This window comes from Podarcis melisellensis (genome assembly GCF_964234715.1).
Source record: "Podarcis melisellensis genome assembly, chromosome: 2".
NCBI lineage: Eukaryota > Metazoa > Chordata > Lepidosauria > Squamata > Lacertidae > Podarcis > Podarcis melisellensis.
In genome coordinates, this window is record NC_138529.1 from 8,734,041 (window position 1) to 8,752,020 (window position 17,980).

A 17,980-nucleotide genomic window follows, 5' to 3' on the forward strand; every position below is an offset into this window, starting at 1 on the left:
GTCTAGGTAAAGAACACATGTTGATATAAAACAAAAATTAAAACAGTATGATCAAGGGGACACAGGTGGGGGTGAGCTCCTGTTGCTCGGTCCCTGCTCCTGCCAACCTAGCAGTTCGAAAGAACATCAAAGTGCAAGTAGATAAATAGGTACCACTCCGGCGGGAAGGTAAACGGCATTTCCATGTGCTGCTCTGGTTTGCCAGAAGTGGCTTGGTCATGCTGGCCACATGACCCGGAAGCTGTACACAGGCTCCCTCGGCCAGTAAAGCGAGATGAGCGTGCAACCCCAGAGTCGGTCACGACTGGACCTAATGGTCAGGGGTCCCTTTACCTTTACTTTATCCTCACAGTATCCTTACAGTATGATCAAGTTCAGTGGTAAAATCGCAAACCATCACAACAGAATAAAGAAAATGCCAACCATAGACAATTGATTGTAGGTTTCCAGCTGTAATGCTTTAAGGGAATATGAGAAATAGGCTCAGAAACAGGTTAAAACTTAATGGCAAGGATTTGCTGAACTAACAATTTGAATTGGAATACAAAAAAGGGAGGTATGAGGAGGTCTGGGAAACATGTTAAAGGAAAATGAGAAATGGAAAATTTGCATGTTTCTTTTTTTTAATTATTTTTACTTTTGTATTTTTGTTACTATTTTTTATTTTTTTTATTTTTATCTTGATTGTATTATTATTAAAAACCTTAATAAATATTCTATTTAAAAAAAAGGATTGTATTCAGAGCTAACCCACTGAAGTTACCTAAGGTAGCCTATTAATTTCAATGGGTTTACTCTGAGTAGGGCAACACTGGATTTAGTTAATATCACCTGCTGCCTGACCCTTTCTAACTGAAGATGCCAGGGATTGACTCTGGACCTTTCTGCCTGCGAAGCACGTACTCTATCCCTGAGCTATATTGAAGCTGTAAATAAATAAAGCTGTGGTCCCTCCCTTTTGTTCTTGATAGTGTACATCTCTACTGGTGTTCTAACTGCTGTCAGGAATAATTTTTTCAGATGTCATAAAATGTAGCGGGGATGGAGGGATGACAACCTTTTCACTTCAGTTGTAAACTTGCTCTCAAAAGTGTGTTAAATATCTGAAATTTAGGCTCCTAGACAACTCAAACTGTCACTTCACATTTTTCCGAAATCAAAGCCAATCAAGAACTTAATCTTGCATTTGATGCAAAACATTTCCATCTGCAAGATGCTTTCACACAGCTCTGTGGGGTTTTTTTTACCGTGGAAGTTTGCTTCTATATGCTGCATGTTCAAAATACAAAACTGTGGTTTTTAAATGCTTAACATTTAAGAATATGGTGGTTTTGAGTTTCACAAGCCATTTGGGGGGGGGAGCTAAAAATGAAGTTTGGTCAACCAACTTCTGAGATACTGTGTGTTTGTGTGCAAATTTATGCATTCTAGGGGTTGATGCCCATTTGCTTCACTCACCAACCCCACAACCCCTCCTCAAAGCTCTCTCTTTCCCCTTGTTGTTGTTGTTGTTTAGTCGTTTAGTCGTGTCCGACTCTTCGTGACCCCATGGACCAGAGCACTCCAGGCACTCCTGTCTTCCACTGCCTCCCGCAGTTTGGTCAAACTCATCCTGGTAGCTTTGAGAACACCATCCAACCATCTCGTCCTCTGTTGTCCCCTTCTCCTTGTGCCCTCCATCTTTCCCAACATCAGGGTCTTTCCAGGGAGTCTTCTCTTCTCATGAGGTGGCCAAAGTCTTGGAGCCTCAGCTTCAGGATCTGTCCTTCCAGTGAGCACTCAGGGCTGATTTCCTTAAGAATGGATAGGCTTGATCTTCTTGCAGTCCATGGGACTCTCAAGAGTCTCCTCCAGCACCATAATTCAAAAGCATCAATTCTTCGGCGATCAGCCTTCTTTATGGTCCAGCTCTCACTTCCATACATCACTACTGGGAAAACCATAGCTTTAAATATACGGTTATCAGTCAACTCACTGCTTCAAGGCAAATTCACTCACCTGCTCCCACCCCCACCAAAGCCCAGTTTGCTTGCTTGCCTGCCTGCTACTTGCTTTCCCTGCTGCCACAAGCCCAGTTCACTCATCTTCCGCCCCACGAACTTGCCCTGCCGCCTGCCTGTCTCAAATGCTTCCCTCATCCTGGAGCTTGCACAACCGGTCACCAACAGGACAACAAACTTGTGTAAATATAGTGTGTGTGTGTGTGTGTGTGTGTGTGTGTCTGTGTGTGTTGAGAGAGATGTAATGTGCTTCAAAAACAAATCTATGCATTCAGAAATATTAGATTTTGAAATCCAAATTTGGAGTTTTTATGTGAAGTTCTGAGGCGGGGGGGGGGAAGTATGCTACTTTTTGCTGTTGTGAATCATCATCATCATCATCATCAAGATGGTGGTGATGGTGAGCCTTGAATTCTGCTCTGAAAACTACATTGTGTGATGTGCTGAATGATTTGTAGCCATGCAATATGATGAGCACATCTGCACAAGGTGTCTTCCATGCAGGAGCCATTTAATAAACTTACTGGCTTTTAAGCACATTGCCTATGCTGAGAAGACTCTCTGGGCTGTAGTGATGGGAAAGGTCTTGTTAACCTGACTAAGAGTGGGGGATTTTTCTTTCTTTTTTCTAGGAAAAGGGATTCCTGATGGGTATAAAGGAGAAAGACTGGAAGGAGAACCAGAATATGCTACTGAAAGGAATTTTTCCACAACATCTCGTTAAATCTATCCCTTTGGAATAAACTCAGATCTGGAGCAGAAACAGGGTGAAGAGAGAACTCAATGAAGAGAAAGCCCTTCTGTCCAAATGCTGATTTGCCAAAACTCCATGTTAATTGTTCTTTCACCCACGTAGCACCTTGTCAATGTGATAAAAATGTAGATTGCATTATTTCTTGAATCTGTCCTCCTCCCCATGCAGCCAAATCCATCCCTCTGAGGGCCACTCTTTGGCCCTTCTAGTCCTTTTCAGAAGTGAAAGAGTGGGTTGGAGTTGTGATAACAGTGATGGCTGGCGGGCCATTTTGAGGGCTGGGAACTGAGAGTTTTTGCCTCCTACCCCATATAGTCTTCTCAAAGGAGTCGCCCGTCAAAGCTACATTGGCATTATTACGAGCTTATTACGAATTATTATAATGGGCCCACAACAAATGGGTTGATTCTGCTTGGTAGTAGACACAGAATAGGGATTAACGACATGTCCACTGGATAAATTGACACACAACGTCTGTGTACATTCATGTATTTGCTTTGTGCGTACACATGGTAGGAAGTTGTGATTGGCCGTACCTGCTTGGTGTATAACTGTGCACTTGCCCATATGTTCAACAAAATATACCTGTGTATGTGATTTCACACATGGCCTTCTGTTTACAGGCTCCATGTTAATTCCTTCACCGAAGCGTTTTCTGTGCAGGGGTTTTGTAGCATACGAATCAGCCTCACAGCTTGTTTCAAAGCTTCCTGGAAGTAACTCACTGGAAAATAATGCTGACCCAAACTAGATAACTCTCAGAGGACCATATAAATTATATTTGCTTGCTTTGACCCTCTCCCTTCTTTTTAATTTGTAAAGCCAACATATTTCAATAAACCATGTTTTGATTAACCTGGTTGCCCTGTGTGATCTGCCTGTGAGCACAAGGGACAAGGCTGTGGGTCTTGTGTGCTTGCCAGCCTCTCGTCAGCATCACAAAGAGTTAATGGGGAGTGAGCGTTCTGATGACTCTGCCCTTTATTATCAATGTAGTGAAACTGGAAAGGTGAGATGGGAAGGGAAACGCCTTAGCCTAGTCACCAGAAAGCCAGCCAGCCAGCTAAGGGAGGGAGCTGGAGCCCAGAGAGGTACCCACATTAGCTGGACCTTGGAGAGATACTTAACCAGCAACAAGGCCAATTATTCTTTGCCCCCATGTCGTCTTATCAGGTAAGAAGAACGGGGATGGGGAGCCAGTTTCTAACGCTGGAGTTAATGGAGATCTATCCTTGTTGTCTTGTTGTGTGTGATGCCTATATCTGGGTTAGAGCCTAAAAGCTCTGATGGGAGCAGTGACTGTGCCTATGCAATATTTCCGGGCATGCCTACACTAGATCAGCTCAGATGTATTCCATTGCACAGCCAATCCCTGTATTCAGCACCATGCCCTATGTCTAAAAGACATTGGCAGAGACGTTTCTTAAAGGTTCGTGAGGGTTTCTGATAGGCAAGCAGAACATTTTAAAAGCTGGAAAGATGTGTGGTGGTGTTGAAATGCAAGTTATTTCTTCCCCCTTTGAAGTTGCTTCTCTAGGTATGCCATGAAGGGGGTTCTTAAAAATAAAAATAATAACTCATATAGCACAGCCCTTTACCCCTCTGTCTCCCTGGTTCAAATCTGTCACTTGTAAATGCAAGCTGCAAGTCCTCAGTTAATACTTTGAGAATGAAAGAGAAACATAAAGCCTATAGAATATGAAAAGAGGAAGCTGAGAGTGCATTAAGAATAACACCTTGCATGGCTTTGTTCTGCAAGAGAACTCTTTCACTGAGGATAGCAAAACCGGCGGGGGGGGGGAGAGATATGGCGGAAGGCGCTTTGTACATGCCTATTTAGCCTTGTGTACTGTAGGCAATTTTATCCAGCCCATTCTAACCTGCAAAGGAGCACAGATTTGATTTTCACAAATGCTGTGTGGGCTGGCTGCAGAACTGATACAGTATTTACATTGGAGTTTGGGTTTCAGATATGAGTATCTGCACAACTGAATAAAACGGCACTCCCCTTACAGCTTCCGGAATACAGTGGCCAAACTACAGGTTACATGCAAATGTGTGTGATTAAAGCTTGACATCCCCTTTATTCCTTTTGATTGAAAAGCCACTTTGAGAAGGGAAAGCAGGGATACGTCGAGAGCTAAGCTCCTCTCAGCTCAAAACACGCCTTCCAGAAGCCATTATTTGGGATGGGGTAGATGCTGTCGTTCTCCTGTTATATTCATGCACTCAGCAGTTTACTCCTAATATTTTGTTATAAGATGTCTAGATTTCCTAGCTGACCATTGTGTTCAGGAGGCTGATGAAAGCAAGTGAGTTTCACCACCCCAGGCCAATCCTTTCTCAATCAGATACTCAGCTGGGAGACTTATATACTTCTTAGCTGAGTACAGTGGTACCTCAGGTTAAGTACTTAATTCGTTCCGGAGGTCCGTTCTTAACCTGAAACTGTTCTTAAACTGAAGCACCACTTTAGCTAATAGGGCCTCCTGCTGCCGCCGGGCCGCCGGAGCACGATTTCTGTTCTCATCCTGAAGCAAATTTCTTAACCTGAAGCGCTATTTCTGGGTTAGCGGAGTCTGTAACCTGAAGCGTATGTAACCTGAAGCGTATGTAACCTGAGGTACCACTGTATTTGCTTAGGGGCAAGATGCAGGAAGCCACTTCTATTATACTGTTGCATGCCACTAGGGTTGCCAAATTGTACACTTCCAATATGGGCTGCCATACGTCTGGATTTCCGCCTAGACACTGTTTCTGACGGCTGAATCCCAGCAAGGTCCTGGAAATTCCTGACTTATGGCAACCCTACACTCCACCCCAGTCTTGTAGCAATGCAAGGTTCCAGGGGTTCCAGACACCTACGCAGGGTTCATGTTTCCTTTTGGGATGAGGCACAGTGGAGACGGTGGAGTCTTTATGATATATGGTTTATTTACACATATATACAGCCTGAGCCTATGATGGAGAGCCATTCCCACCCCAAAATACTCTTCTTTCTCCACTAGCTGCAAACAGACGTAAAACATTGCTCTCTGAAACTCTCTCCAGCTTGTTGCTTTACTTCTAGGTCACATCGCAGACCCAAATCTCTACTTTAAACTCTGGCTTTATCTAGAATCTCTTGCAACCGCTTGGCAGAGTGACTTGTAACCATATTATATATTTGCATTTAACAACACACACTGAGATTTGTGGTTACGGATTTCTGTATCACCAGAGCCCTGGTGATACATGCTTTATTTACATGCCGTTTGAATTACTGTAACATGCTCACCTTTGGTGAAGCCAGGAGAGAGGGCCTTTTTGGTGGCTGCTCCAAGATTGTGGAACTCCTTTCCACATGAGGCTAGGCTGTCTCCCTCTCTGCTTTCTTCTCGCTGGAAGGCAAAAGCATTTTTTGTTCAGACAGGCCCTTAGCCCTCGACTGACTGTTGTGGCAGGGCGAGTGTTGTACATTTAAATTCTTTAATTTGTTGTCCTTTTAACTGGGTTTAAACGTTTCCATTGCTGCTTTACTAGGGTTACTTATTTGTTTTTGGTCTTTAATATTTATATAGATTGTGTGTGTTTTGCCTGTATCTGTTTTCATTTATGCTGTGAGCTGCCTTGGTTCTTGTATTGGGAGAAAGGTAGTATGTAAATTAAATAATACATTTGGGGGGCATGTGAGGAACATAATGGCTAAAGTCAGAGTTAGAGGTAAGCATGAAGAAAAGTTGTACCTGGTCAAGAAAAATATGTGCAGCTTTGCACAACAGTTGACTCCATTTCTCTTGAGCTGGAGAGATGCTGCAGAGGTTGTCCGTGGAACTATGGATTCAACATATTCCAAAAACTGACATCACCACATATTATATAAACGGTTCATTTCACTATGACTTCCAAGACAGAAACAATCACACCAGCAGCAGTGGTGGTCCCAAGAGTAGATGACCCCTTTACAGTCATCATTACCACAAATTTCAGGGATGATGAGACCCAAGATATTGTTCCCCAGTTTCCAGGAATGCTGTATAGTGACATCAGTTCTGGGACAGGGAGCAGGAGTCGTAGAAGGTGTTCTAAAATTCTATTGGTGGCTTCCTGTACTGAAACAAAAATAAGCACCATATTTAAACAGGTGTTTCTTGTTATAATTCACATAAAAAGCAGCTCAGAAATGCTTCTGGGTGGCATTGTAGCCCTTAGAATGTTTTCACACACCCATCTAAAAGCGCCTTTGAGCTCCCTTTGCATTCACTGTGCCATATGTGGTGGTTGTTTTAGTGATTCGTTTCAGTAGGTCTACTCTGAATAGCATTTAGTTGAATACGCAGTCAGGTTTTTTTTAAAAAGGTCTTCCTGTTTTTCCCCTGCTCCTCATAAACGGGCAAAATGAAAGAGATGCCAGGTTCTTTATAGTTCAGCAGCTTGTAAGCAAAAAAGTAAAAAGTAAATTCAAATTTATTGCTTGTCCTCTGTTCTCTTAATCTTAATATGCTCAGCTTTCTTTGTCAAACCCCAATTCTTAGATGTGACTTAAGGCCAATGATGCTGTACTGCATGTTGATGGACGAGGCCCTGATGGATTCATCAGAAACTTCCCATTGCCTCTTGTGATTTCGTCCCTTCTAAGGAACAACGCACAACCGTTTTTAAAACGGGCACGTGCTCCTGAAATATGAATGGTTGTGTGTGATCTTTGCTCTCTTTTTCCAGTATGAAAACATAGCATCCCTTCCGAAGCTTTGCAGTTCCTTAACTGCAAAAAGCAACCACGTTCTTAAAACGTTAGGAGGAAGGTATAGTCTAACCATCCATGTTCTGGCACATAACCAAGCTGTCGTTTTCTTAAGGTCTCTTACTCTGGAGCTCTTCAGGTTACACTGTGGTGCTCTTGGCAACCCTAATTCCCTGAGCAAGATATATTTAACCAACCCACCCAACTAACTTCCACAAACCCATCTCCCCATCATCCCTCTGGGCCTAGACTGGGAGGTGTGGCCTGCTGTGTGCTGAAAGCGCATTGCCATGCCCACCGAAGCCTTGCACGGTGCCCGGCTGTGACCGTTTTGGACTCTGAAGCTCCCCCAAAGAGAAGGCGGCAAGGTTAAGAGGTGAGAGGAGGGCTCCCAGCCACTGCCCCCCACCTTTCCACTTGGTTCACTAATGACCCCTCTCCCCGGCCCTGTCAAACTGAACCCCTGCACCCTCAAAGCTAGCAGGCATCACAGAGGCCTACATGAGCAGCAACCAAATTCCCTGCCTAGCTATTTTTCCTTCCTGTCCCTGGGCTTTTCTCTTCCCAGTTCAACTCTCCGATTTCCAGATCCTGATTCTAGCATCGTTTTTGGGGCCCACCTGCCCTCCTTCTGAGACACGGGTGGCGCTGTGGGTTAAACCACAGAGCCTAGGACTCGCCGATTAGAAGGTCAGGGGTTCAAATCCCCGCAACAGGGTGAGCTCCCGTTGCTCGGTCCCTGCTCCTGCCAACCTAGCAGTTTGAAAGCACGTCAAAGTGCAAGTAGATAAATAGGTACCACTCTGGCGGGAAGGTAAATGGTGTTTCTGTGCGCTGCTCTGGTTCGCCAGAAGCGGCTTAGTCGTACTGGCCACATGACGCAGAAGTTGTACGCCAGCTCCCTCGGCCAATAAAGCAAGATGAGCGCCGCAACCCCAGAGTCGGTCACCACTGGGCCTAATGGTCAGGGGTCCCTTTACTGCCCTCCTTCTGCCCATCCTATTCCCATTTGCTGCCTCCTCCTTCCTTCCTCTTACTGCCTCTGGAATGGATGTATCCTCATTCAAATAGCAGCAACTTTTACAGCGCTGTACACATTCCTGTTTACTCTGCTCGCACCACTTCATCGATCCTGTTGTTTCCTGTGAAATTCTGCATTTTGATGAGTAATGCCCCCCCAAACACCCTGCAGCTTTGATCCAAATTGAGAAAATGAATGACCTAGCCGTGTTTTGCGCCAGTAATGTGTACACACAGGCTTCCTTTCCTTCCGTCGTTCTTTTTCCGGGATCAAAACTATCTCCCTCTGCTCTGGCCAATGTATTATTTATCAGAGAAGCAAGTTTTCTAGAATAGAAAGCCCCTGTGGGAAAGTTTTATGAACAGAGAGGCAAGTTTCGTAACATTAAGAAAGCTCCTGTAGAAATTTCATTGGAAGAAATCTTGTTGCAGTAATTCATAAGCTACTGCCGGCAAGGGTTATTTTTGTGGGTCGCGCTTGCTGCAGCAAATGTGTGGGGAGAAAAGCTATTGCGAGAGGGGAGAGAGACTGGTCATTTAAGCATCTCTTACCCCTGCCACCCTTTTCTTCAGTCCCAATGGCTCCCCTAACCACCACCCAAAGGGCTGTTGTTTCATGTTTGTATGTAATGTGGTTTTGTGTTTTTTTGCCATAACTACCAGTGTTGAAGCAATGATTCTTCAACATCAACTTCATTGGACTGGTCATGTTGTGCAGATGCTCGATTATTGCCTTCCAAAGCAACTACTCTATTCCGAACTTAAAAATGGAAAGCGTAATGCTGGTGGTCAACAAAAACAGTTTAAAGACTGTCTCGAGGCAAATCTTTAAAAAGTAGTATAAACACCGACAACTGGGAAACACTGGCCTGCGAGCGCTCCAGTTGGAGAACAGCCTTTACCAAAGGTGTCATGGGCTTTGAAGACACTTGAACTCAGGACGCAAGGGGGAAACGTGCTAGGAGGAAGGCACGCTTGGCAAATCCACACCGGGATCAACTCCCGCCCGGGAACCAATGTCCCCACTGTGGAAAGACTTGTGGATTCAGAATTGGCCTCCACAGTCACTTACGGACTCATTGTTAAAACCATATTTATGGAAGACAATCTTACTCGGCTACGAGAGATTGACGAAGGGGAAGAAGATTATTCCTCTCCTTTGCTGACACACATTTCCCCCAAGGCTGTGGTGGTGGCCTGTGCCTCCTTCCCTGACAAGACTTGAGGTACCAGTTCTTACTCCCCATCCACCCACCTCCATCCCTTTTGAAGCCTTCTCTGCCTTCAAAGTGTAATGTTGCGAAATTATTGTTTTGGAAACCACTTTCAGGTTTCTTACAATCATTTAATAAATGTTATGGAATGAATGTTATGGAATGTTATGGAATGGGACGCGGGTGGCGCTGTGGGTAAAAGCCTCAGCGCCTAGGACTTGCCGATCGCATGGTCGGCGGTTCGAATCCCCCGGCGGGGTGCGCTCCCGTTGTTCGGTCCCAGCGCCTGCCAACCTAGCAGTTCGAAAGCACCTCCGGGTGCAAGTAGATAAATAGGGACCGCTTTCTAGCGGGAAGGTAAACGGCGTTTCCGTGTGCAGCTCTGGCTCGCCAGAGCAGCGATGTCACGCTGGCCACGTGACCCGGAAGTGTCTCCGGACAGCGCTGGCCCCTGGCCTCTTGAGTGAGATGGGCGCACAACCCCAGAGTCTGGCAAGACTGGCCCGTACGGGCAGGGGTACCTTTACCTTTACCTTTACTATGGAATGAATGAATGAGCAAATCGTTCCCTTTTATTACCAGCGGTCAGGCATAAGTCCCATTGCTTATGTAGCCAGAATGGTACCTCCCATGCGCTAGTGGTGGGCTTTGGGGAACACCAAGGTTTGCAGCAATGCAAACTCCCTAAAGCAGCAAGAATGTTATTTGCCCAAAAATGGAAAGAAGAAGTCCTGACGAAAGAAGAATGGATACAAAAACTTATGGACTATGAAGAAATGCAAAACTTACCGGAAAAATAAGAACTCAAGATAACAAATATTTTATAAAAGAATGGAAATGGTTTGTTGAATATTTGCAAACAAAACGTAAACAGATAAGGACATTGGCAGGATTATTGTAATAACTTGCAGTTTCATAATATATATTTAAAGTAGATGAATAAAAGAATAAGTTAGCTTAGAATATGCAGGAAATGATAAAAATAAACTTAAGGAACCGCAGAAAGAGGAGGAAGGAAGTCGAGTTTTGAATTGTTAGAATGATGATAACACTATTGAAATGTATATAACTGAAAAACATAATCTATTTAAAAAAAAGAAAGAAGAATAACCCCTAAAGTGTATGTGGCAGGAGGGAGCCACAAACAGCCCAGAGTAACCTATAGGAGGACATGACTGATGGACTAATCAGTGAACAGGAACTCTTCACACTGCAACACTTTGTTGCAGGTCTCACTTGTAAATCTGTATTTCACAGCGCACCTCTGTTGCCATGCAATATTACATCATAGCTAGCTTCAGTTTTAATTTCAGGCATTGATACTTCCTCCCTTCCCTTCTTACAAGATTCCCACCATTCATCTTTGGGATTTCAACACTCATGCAAATATTCCTTTCTGATTCAGCTGCGTCGCGCGGTCTCTCGTCGACTTCCTCCTCTTGCCTCTGCTTTTAGCCTGACACCCACTCACTGCCATGTTTTGGATCTTGTTTCCACCAAGAACTCCTCAGTCCTCCTGTTTCACTTCAGAATAAAAAGTGAGTACTACTAAGAAACATCTCAGAAGGAAGTCCTGTTGAGTTCAATGGGGTTTGCTCCCATGTGATTGGCATAAGAATACAGCCGTACTTTTAATTATGAGTGGAGCAAAGAAATACAGACTAAAGGAGGGAAGTGAATGTCATATATAGTGGCTGTGTTTGGGGTAAGGAGAAAAACAGAAAAAGTAGCACAGGTGAAATTAGATTTGGATTTGACTATATTTTTACTAATGTATACTGAAAGAAGTCCCAGTACAGCCAAGGGAATTAGTTTCATATGAGATTTTAGCTGGTAGGTTATGCTGTGCAGAATATTGAGAAAAGGCACAAATCCCAACCATAACAAAACAGGAATTAACAATGTACATATGAATATGCAGCAGTGGCAAAGTGTACAAGTTATACAACAGTGCAAGAAAGAAAGGAGGGGAAAGGTTAACAGATTTGTGCAGAATTAGAAAAGTGTTAAATAGTGTTTTATTTTATTAAAGCTGATTAAAATACATGCTTTGAAAAAGAATGCCTCTCTCTGACTTTTCTGGTCCATTCCCTTCTCTTTCATATTGCCCGCTTGTCCTCACCCTTTCACGTTTTATAATATAAAAATGACTACAATAAAAAAAGCAGTATCTAAACAAGCTTATGGGGCACTGATTCCAGGGGGCTAGTTTATTAAGTTTATTGCAGCAGAAACAATAAAGCACCTTAAAGACTAACTTCTTAATTACAGTATTTTTATGCTGCAATTCATGTATCTAATGAAGTGGACTGTAGACTATGAGTGCTTATGTCGTAATAAATGCATTAATTTTCAAAGTGCCACTTAGTTGTTTTAGGACACAAATAATAACAGCGCAATCAAGAGCTGAAGGTTGTCTTAAAAGGACTACAGGTTAATCGCGTTTTATATTTGTCAAGTGTAACTTGAATCTGTGATGTCGGGTGATCTGTGTAATCTAGGAAATGATACATGTTTCTGGCTTAGCCTGCCGCTCTGCTTCCTTCGTTTGATAAATGAGCTTTTCCATGATTAAGTGGTGTTTAAACCACATGACAATACTTGGATTATATGGGTCATGCCCCGCTCAAGGTTTGCTGCTCTGCCTCTCTCTTCCCCACTCTCTGCCAACAACTTTGCTTCCTCGTTCAGAGATAACATCTAGACTAGACTATCCATCATGACATGTCTACAGATACTACTAGATAGGTGTTTATCATCATCATCAACCTTTTATTCAACCGTCAGTCAGAAAAAATACATTTGTCAATACACAGTTAAAACATCCAGGAAGATTTTAGAACTTAGCCTACACTAAAATGGGCTAAACAGATAGCCCCATATCAATACAGTCAATTATAGTCTTGCGACGCTTAACAGCTAAAAAAAGAAATTTGGCCACCAAGGAAGGTATAGCTCTAGTGACATTATTCAGCAAGTGTAAAACCTGGTTTTCTTCGGGTAGGAAGCTAAATTGACATAGGAGTGGGTCTATAAAATTTTGTCTAAGCTCTGCATGGGTGTTTATTGTGGCGTCGGTTCTTCTCATGCATGCAAAGTTTTTTCTTTTGTTTTTGCAGTGGCCTGACAATGTGGTCTTCAGAATGCCAGCCCGTCTTCCCACCCGCCCCATTTAATTTATATTTTCCCTTTCAGGTGTTGTAAACAAAATCTGCCCTTATTCCCTTATGGGGTACACAAGAGCCCTTACAGAGTCCTTTGTAGGTTCTCCAACGGTAGGAGAAAATAACAGAGGCCAACCGGAGAATATTGAGAAGCAAAGCAGCTAGTAATCCTGATCTTTATTAGAGCTGTTGCAACAGGGTGCTCCCCTCACACGCAGGATAGAGAAGGAGGACCCAAAACAAAGGTGTGCCTGCCCTTATATAGACATTTTAAATTGTCCGTCCTGGAGTCCAAGACCACCTCCAGAAACATCATACCTACATCACAGAAAAGGCGGTCTACAACAGAGATCTGAGTGCATTGTTCATCTCCTGTCTGGCAAGTTACCTGATTGCCCCATCTGATTGCCTTTCCTGGTAGTCTGGCCATTCCTTTGAGATGGTAATCCCTTAATTCCTGAGACAATGAGAAGGTTCCCTCACCCCCTCCCTCCTTGCAGAGAAACATTTGGTCAGCTTGGGAGCCAAAATGGTTTCAGGACTGTCTTCCTGTGCTGCTTCCTGTGTGGTCTACATATTTATGTACGGGTTTGCTTGGTACATTTATGAACATTTATTATATATAAAAGACCTTAAAAAAATTATTGCACAGGGGGAAATCCAATTAATTTTTATTTTTTTTAAAAAAATGCTGTTGCCAATAACCCCTTTGCAATATTAAGCCCCCGTCTAAAAGCACCCTGCACCTCCCTCCTTCCCCTGCCCCCTTCCTTCCCGCTGCCTCACTTTACAAAATGAGAGTCCTGCTGCCTTTGCCCAGCCCTAATTTTCACAAAATGACTAGAAACTGTTGATTAAAACCAGTGGGATAGAAGTGTTTTAAATACATAAATATTTACTTAAAGTTACGTCTCACGGAGTTGTGTGATGACATTTAAATTATCCCTCTGAGGAGTAAGATGGCGGAAATGACTGGCAGAATCCGAGACCAGGGAGAAGAGTTGGTGGAAGAAGATTTGGAAGAAATTTAAAGACTATTTGCAGAAACATTGTAAAATTAATGAATGTTAAAATGATGTAGGATTGAAATGAGACGCTTTAGCAACAAAGTTAAAAGAATATGTAAAAATGAATTGATAATTAGATGACAACATGAAGCTCAATATGTTAAGATATAAAATTAAGATAAAAACAAAGAGGGTAAGGATTTGCTGAATTAACCATGTGAACTGGAATACAAAAAAGGGAGGCGCGAGGAGGTCAGGAAAATAAGTAAATGAAATATAAGACATGGGGGGAAAAAGATCTTTTTAAAAACTTGCTCATTTCACACCCATACGAGGAGGGGACCTGTCGATTTCTGTTAACAGCGCTATTACAGAATTTTTATTTTCCCCACCCAGCTCTGAAAGATTCTGAAGTTTTAAGCAGGGGGAAAGGGGATGCCATGGCAGCTATTCCAACACCACCATTACCCACAGGTGAGTGTGCTCAAGGGTAAGAGTGTTCTGTTTATTTATTTTTTTCCTTTTTCAAAAATAAATTTAAAAAGATAGATCCAGGTGAGGGGGCACAAGAGATTGAGAGGCCAACAGGGTTTTCTAGAATAGAGCCAGAATTTCACATACCAATTTCAGCTAACCAGATAAATCTGTAGATTGCTAGTGTATATGTTGCTGTTACCTGCCTTGAATAATTCAGATAGGGCAGGGCAGGTATCAATGATTGCTGCTGATCTGCAGCCAGGTAATACAACGCTGAAGGATATTTAAGACACAAGGGGGGGGAAGGGAGAAGAGGATATTCTGGGTAGGTGGTTAGGTTTTGAGGAAGTGTAGGGAAAACATGTCTCTCTCCCGGGCACTGAGAAACCTGGGATATCCTTAAGGATATAATATCCCTTGATGTCATGCATTCTTTTAAAGAAATTGGCCCCCAAAAGATAGCGACTGAATACTGGCAAGGTTTGGAAATCTTTAGAAATGAGTTGCTGGCAGAACATTTGTTCCCGCTGGCAACTCTGCCGCTGTACATAATGAGATATTCACTGAGAGAGCCTGATTACCTAAGCCTTGAAAACAGTATGAAACAGTACTGCTAGACCTGCTTCTGCCCTTTATAACCTGAGCCAAATGTTGAAGTCTTTAATTGAGAAAGTTTCCCTTTGGCTTCAACAGCTTTTTTTTTTACTCCACCAGCATTTTGGCCTCAAGCTCCCGTTATTTCATCAGGACTACTTGGCCACAATCATTCTAATGAAAGTGGAAGCTTAGAGGTTTTGTGACTATTATTACGTTTATTTTGCTGCAGTTGCTACAAACCTACTGAGCCGATTTTAAGTCTCTGAACCACAGCTTGATCTTGTATGGCACACTTAAAAAAAATATATAATAGTGTGCCAGGGAATACATTGGACAACATCCTCTAAAGTAGTGCTGTTAATGCAAGGCCGTTTGGCTGTGCAACCAAAGAGCCCTTCCTCCTCCTCTCACTGCATGCCCCCTAAAGGTCTTCTGGGGGTTCCCCCAGATTTGGGGAGGGCATGGGAAGAGGAGAGCGATGGGGAGTTCTGTTAGCCACAAATCCTTGCGTTAATGGAACTGCTTCATTGGATCCTGCCCATCGTGGAAAGGGTGAGTGCCGTTTTATGGAAAACTGTTTATTTATGACATTTTAATCTCATCTTAGGGACGAGGGTGGCACTGTGGGTTAAACCATAGAGCCTAGGACTTGCTGATCAGAAGGTCGGCGGTTCGAATCCCCGTGACGCGGTGAGCTCCCGTTGCTCAGTCCCTGCTCCTGCCAACCTAGCAGTTCGAAAGCATGTCAAAGTGCAAGTAGATAAATAGGTACCACTCTGGCGGGAAGGTAAATGGCGTTTCCGTGCACTGCTCTGGTTCGCCAGAAGTGGCATAGTCATGCTGACCACATGACCCGGAAGCTGTACGCCGGCTCCCTCGGCCAGTAAAGCGAGATGAGTGCCGCAGCCCCAAAGTCAGTCACGACTGGACCTAATGGTCAGGGGTCCCTTTACCTTTTTAATCTCATCATTCCTCCAGGCACCTCAGGGTGACACGGGTGCCCAGCTCCCACTTTATTATTTCCACAACAATCTTGTGAGGTTGCTGGGGCTACAAGTGATTAGTTCAAGATCCCTCAGTGGGTTATATGACTGAGCAAGGTTTTGAACCTTGAGTCCCCCTGGTCCCAGGTATCTACTTCACCGTATTCAGATGCCTCTGACATCCATCTCTTTCTCTTATGCATAAAGAAAAGCTACTGACCAGCCCATTTATGAAGAAGATGAATACACCAACTTTGCAAGAAGATGCCAACGTGGCTGTCATAGGAGGTATTGTTGCCTGTATCTAGCCATGGGAAGCCTACAGTGCAGACTGCAGGCTGCATAACACATAAATGCACACATAAATCCTCTACAGCAGAGCCCTCTAGCATCCTTCTAGATCTGGGATGTAACAGTACTCATTAAAAAAAAAAATCTGGACTGCCATCACACACATTCCGTGCCCAAAATAGCAGGCTTCTGCAACCTGTATATATGATGCCTATCAAGCTGTTGTCGTTTAGTCGTGTCCGACTCTTTGTGACCCCATGGACCAGAGCACACAAGGCACTCCTGTCTTCCACTGCCTCCCACAGTTTGGTCAAACTCAAGCTACTCATATCAAGCCACTTTGCATATATTTGCTTATTTCTGCAAAATGGGAGGGGTGAAGGTTGTGTGACACGTTAAGAGGGAGAAACATACACGTCAGTAGCCTGTTCCTAAACTCAAAGCACTGGTGAGTCTGCTCCAGACCTGTTTGTGCTAAAGTGCCCCTTTTCTCAATTTTTGTTTAAAGCCGTCATCGCTGTGGTTTTCGTCACTCTCCTTTCGGTCGTCGTGCTGATCGTCGTTTACCTGTACAAGAACAAAGGCACCTACCGCACCTATGAACAAGCTCCACCAGATCCAGAGGGGTCGGTCCAAATGGAGGATCTCCCGTGTAAAGGCGAGAAGGAAGAATATTTTATATAGCTGCCAGCATGCTTTGGACACTGAGATCTTAAGTAAACTGTTTATTACATTGTAAACTGTTTATTACGTTTGACACCCATTTTTGTCAAGAAATTAAAAGCTGTATTATTTATTTTATATCACACTGTGTTCCTAAGAAGCTCGACTAGGCACCGGAAGGAGTTGTGTATTGTGACAGCATAGAGGTTGCCCTTTTACAGGTCCAAGAGCTGTGATCTCTGGGATGATCAAAGTCAGGTTGCAACACACAGCCCCTCTATGAACCCTCTGTGTATATTTGGGGTTAGAGTAGGCAAATACGTCATTGCGAGTACTGAACACTTCTTTTCCTCTTACTACCATAGCAGTATCTAAGCCTGATACACTCAGATGACTGTGACAGGTGCAGGAAAATGGATTGGCAAAAAAATTATACTACTTTTTTGCTTTTCCAGCACCTATAAACCTGCAGAGGTCATAGCGTAAAGCATATGTACATTTAACCTTGCTTCTCTGCAGTAATAAATACTCATGCATGTGACTGAGGCTTCAAGAGAGTTTTAGAGTCATGTGAAAATCTCCAGTGTATGACAAAGCCAGTATGTGTCTACTCAACTGTGCGTCTCTGATGATTGTACAATTCATGCAGTTTCAAACAGCTTCTCTCTCAGACTCATGCTTTACATTGTGCGTGACAATGAGCAGAAAAATTAAATTTAATCTTTCTTCTTTGGCTCTGTTCCCCTCCCTGCATTCTGAAATGTTGACATCAAGGTTCCTGTGGCAATTGATGCATTTTTCTGCTTCACTCTTTAAGAAGATCTGTGTTACGGTATTAAGATTGTATCTTGAGAATGTAAGTGTTCTGCAACAGGTGAAAACAGAAGCCCCAAAGAAGTTCTCTCCCTTCACTCTGCAACACATGACCAACAGCCTGGCATCCCCAATGGCACTGACCTGGCATCAGCAAGAAGATGCACACACTGCGAGTGACTCATTGCTTTGGGGGTTTTGCATTTCTGTATTTGTATGTTCTAAACCGGCTGTTTGCTTTTTAAACTATTTTCTCAAATTCTGCAAGTTGCTT

The 17,980-nt window shown here is 43.5% G+C and overlaps 2 protein-coding genes across 4 annotated transcripts in view; both read left to right on the top strand.

The window, feature by feature from the left end:
* BIN2 (bridging integrator 2) overlaps nt 1-3,096 on the top strand; it is a 40,556-nt gene extending 37,460 nt beyond the window's left edge. Inside the window, exon 13 of the mRNA XM_081898679.1 lies at nt 2,633-3,096. Coding sequence (XP_081754805.1) covers nt 2,633-2,743 — 111 coding nt within the window. The 3' untranslated portion in view covers nt 2,744-3,096. The remainder of the gene's footprint in view (nt 1-2,632) is intronic.
* Nucleotides 3,097-3,757: 661 nt separating this feature from the next.
* Nucleotides 3,758-17,965, top strand: SMAGP (small cell adhesion glycoprotein). 3 transcript variants are annotated; one of them, XM_081899035.1, is made up of 5 exons: nt 8,383-8,440; nt 11,058-11,249; nt 14,279-14,356; nt 16,147-16,227; nt 16,739-17,965. In XM_081899035.1, exons 1-5 carry the CDS (start codon nt 8,398-8,400, stop codon nt 16,912-16,914), a joined length of 570 nt encoding a protein of 189 aa, XP_081755161.1. In that variant the 5' UTR covers nt 8,383-8,397; the 3' UTR covers nt 16,915-17,965. The 3 variants fall into 3 exon arrangements, with proteins under 3 accessions (XP_081755162.1, XP_081755163.1, XP_081755161.1); XM_081899036.1 differs by lacking the exons at nt 8,383-8,440; nt 11,058-11,249 and adding an exon at nt 3,758-3,927 and having other exon boundaries at nt 16,739-17,031; XM_081899037.1 differs by lacking the exons at nt 8,383-8,440; nt 11,058-11,249 and adding an exon at nt 7,763-7,853 and having other exon boundaries at nt 16,739-17,031.
* Nucleotides 17,966-17,980: the final 15 nt, after the last annotated feature.

Excerpts from the sequence above, each read along its gene's own strand:
- SMAGP (XM_081899035.1), top strand. The coding sequence starts at position 8,398 with ATGAGCGCCGCAACCCCAGAGTCGGTCACCACTGGGCCTAATG. Across the intron at positions 8,441-11,057 it reads GGTCACCACTGGGCCTAATG|ATTCCCACCATTCATCTTTG; the intron begins GTCAGGGGTCCC and ends CCTTCTTACAAG. Across the intron at positions 14,357-16,146 it reads AACACCACCATTACCCACAG|AAAAGCTACTGACCAGCCCA; the intron begins GTGAGTGTGCTC and ends TTATGCATAAAG.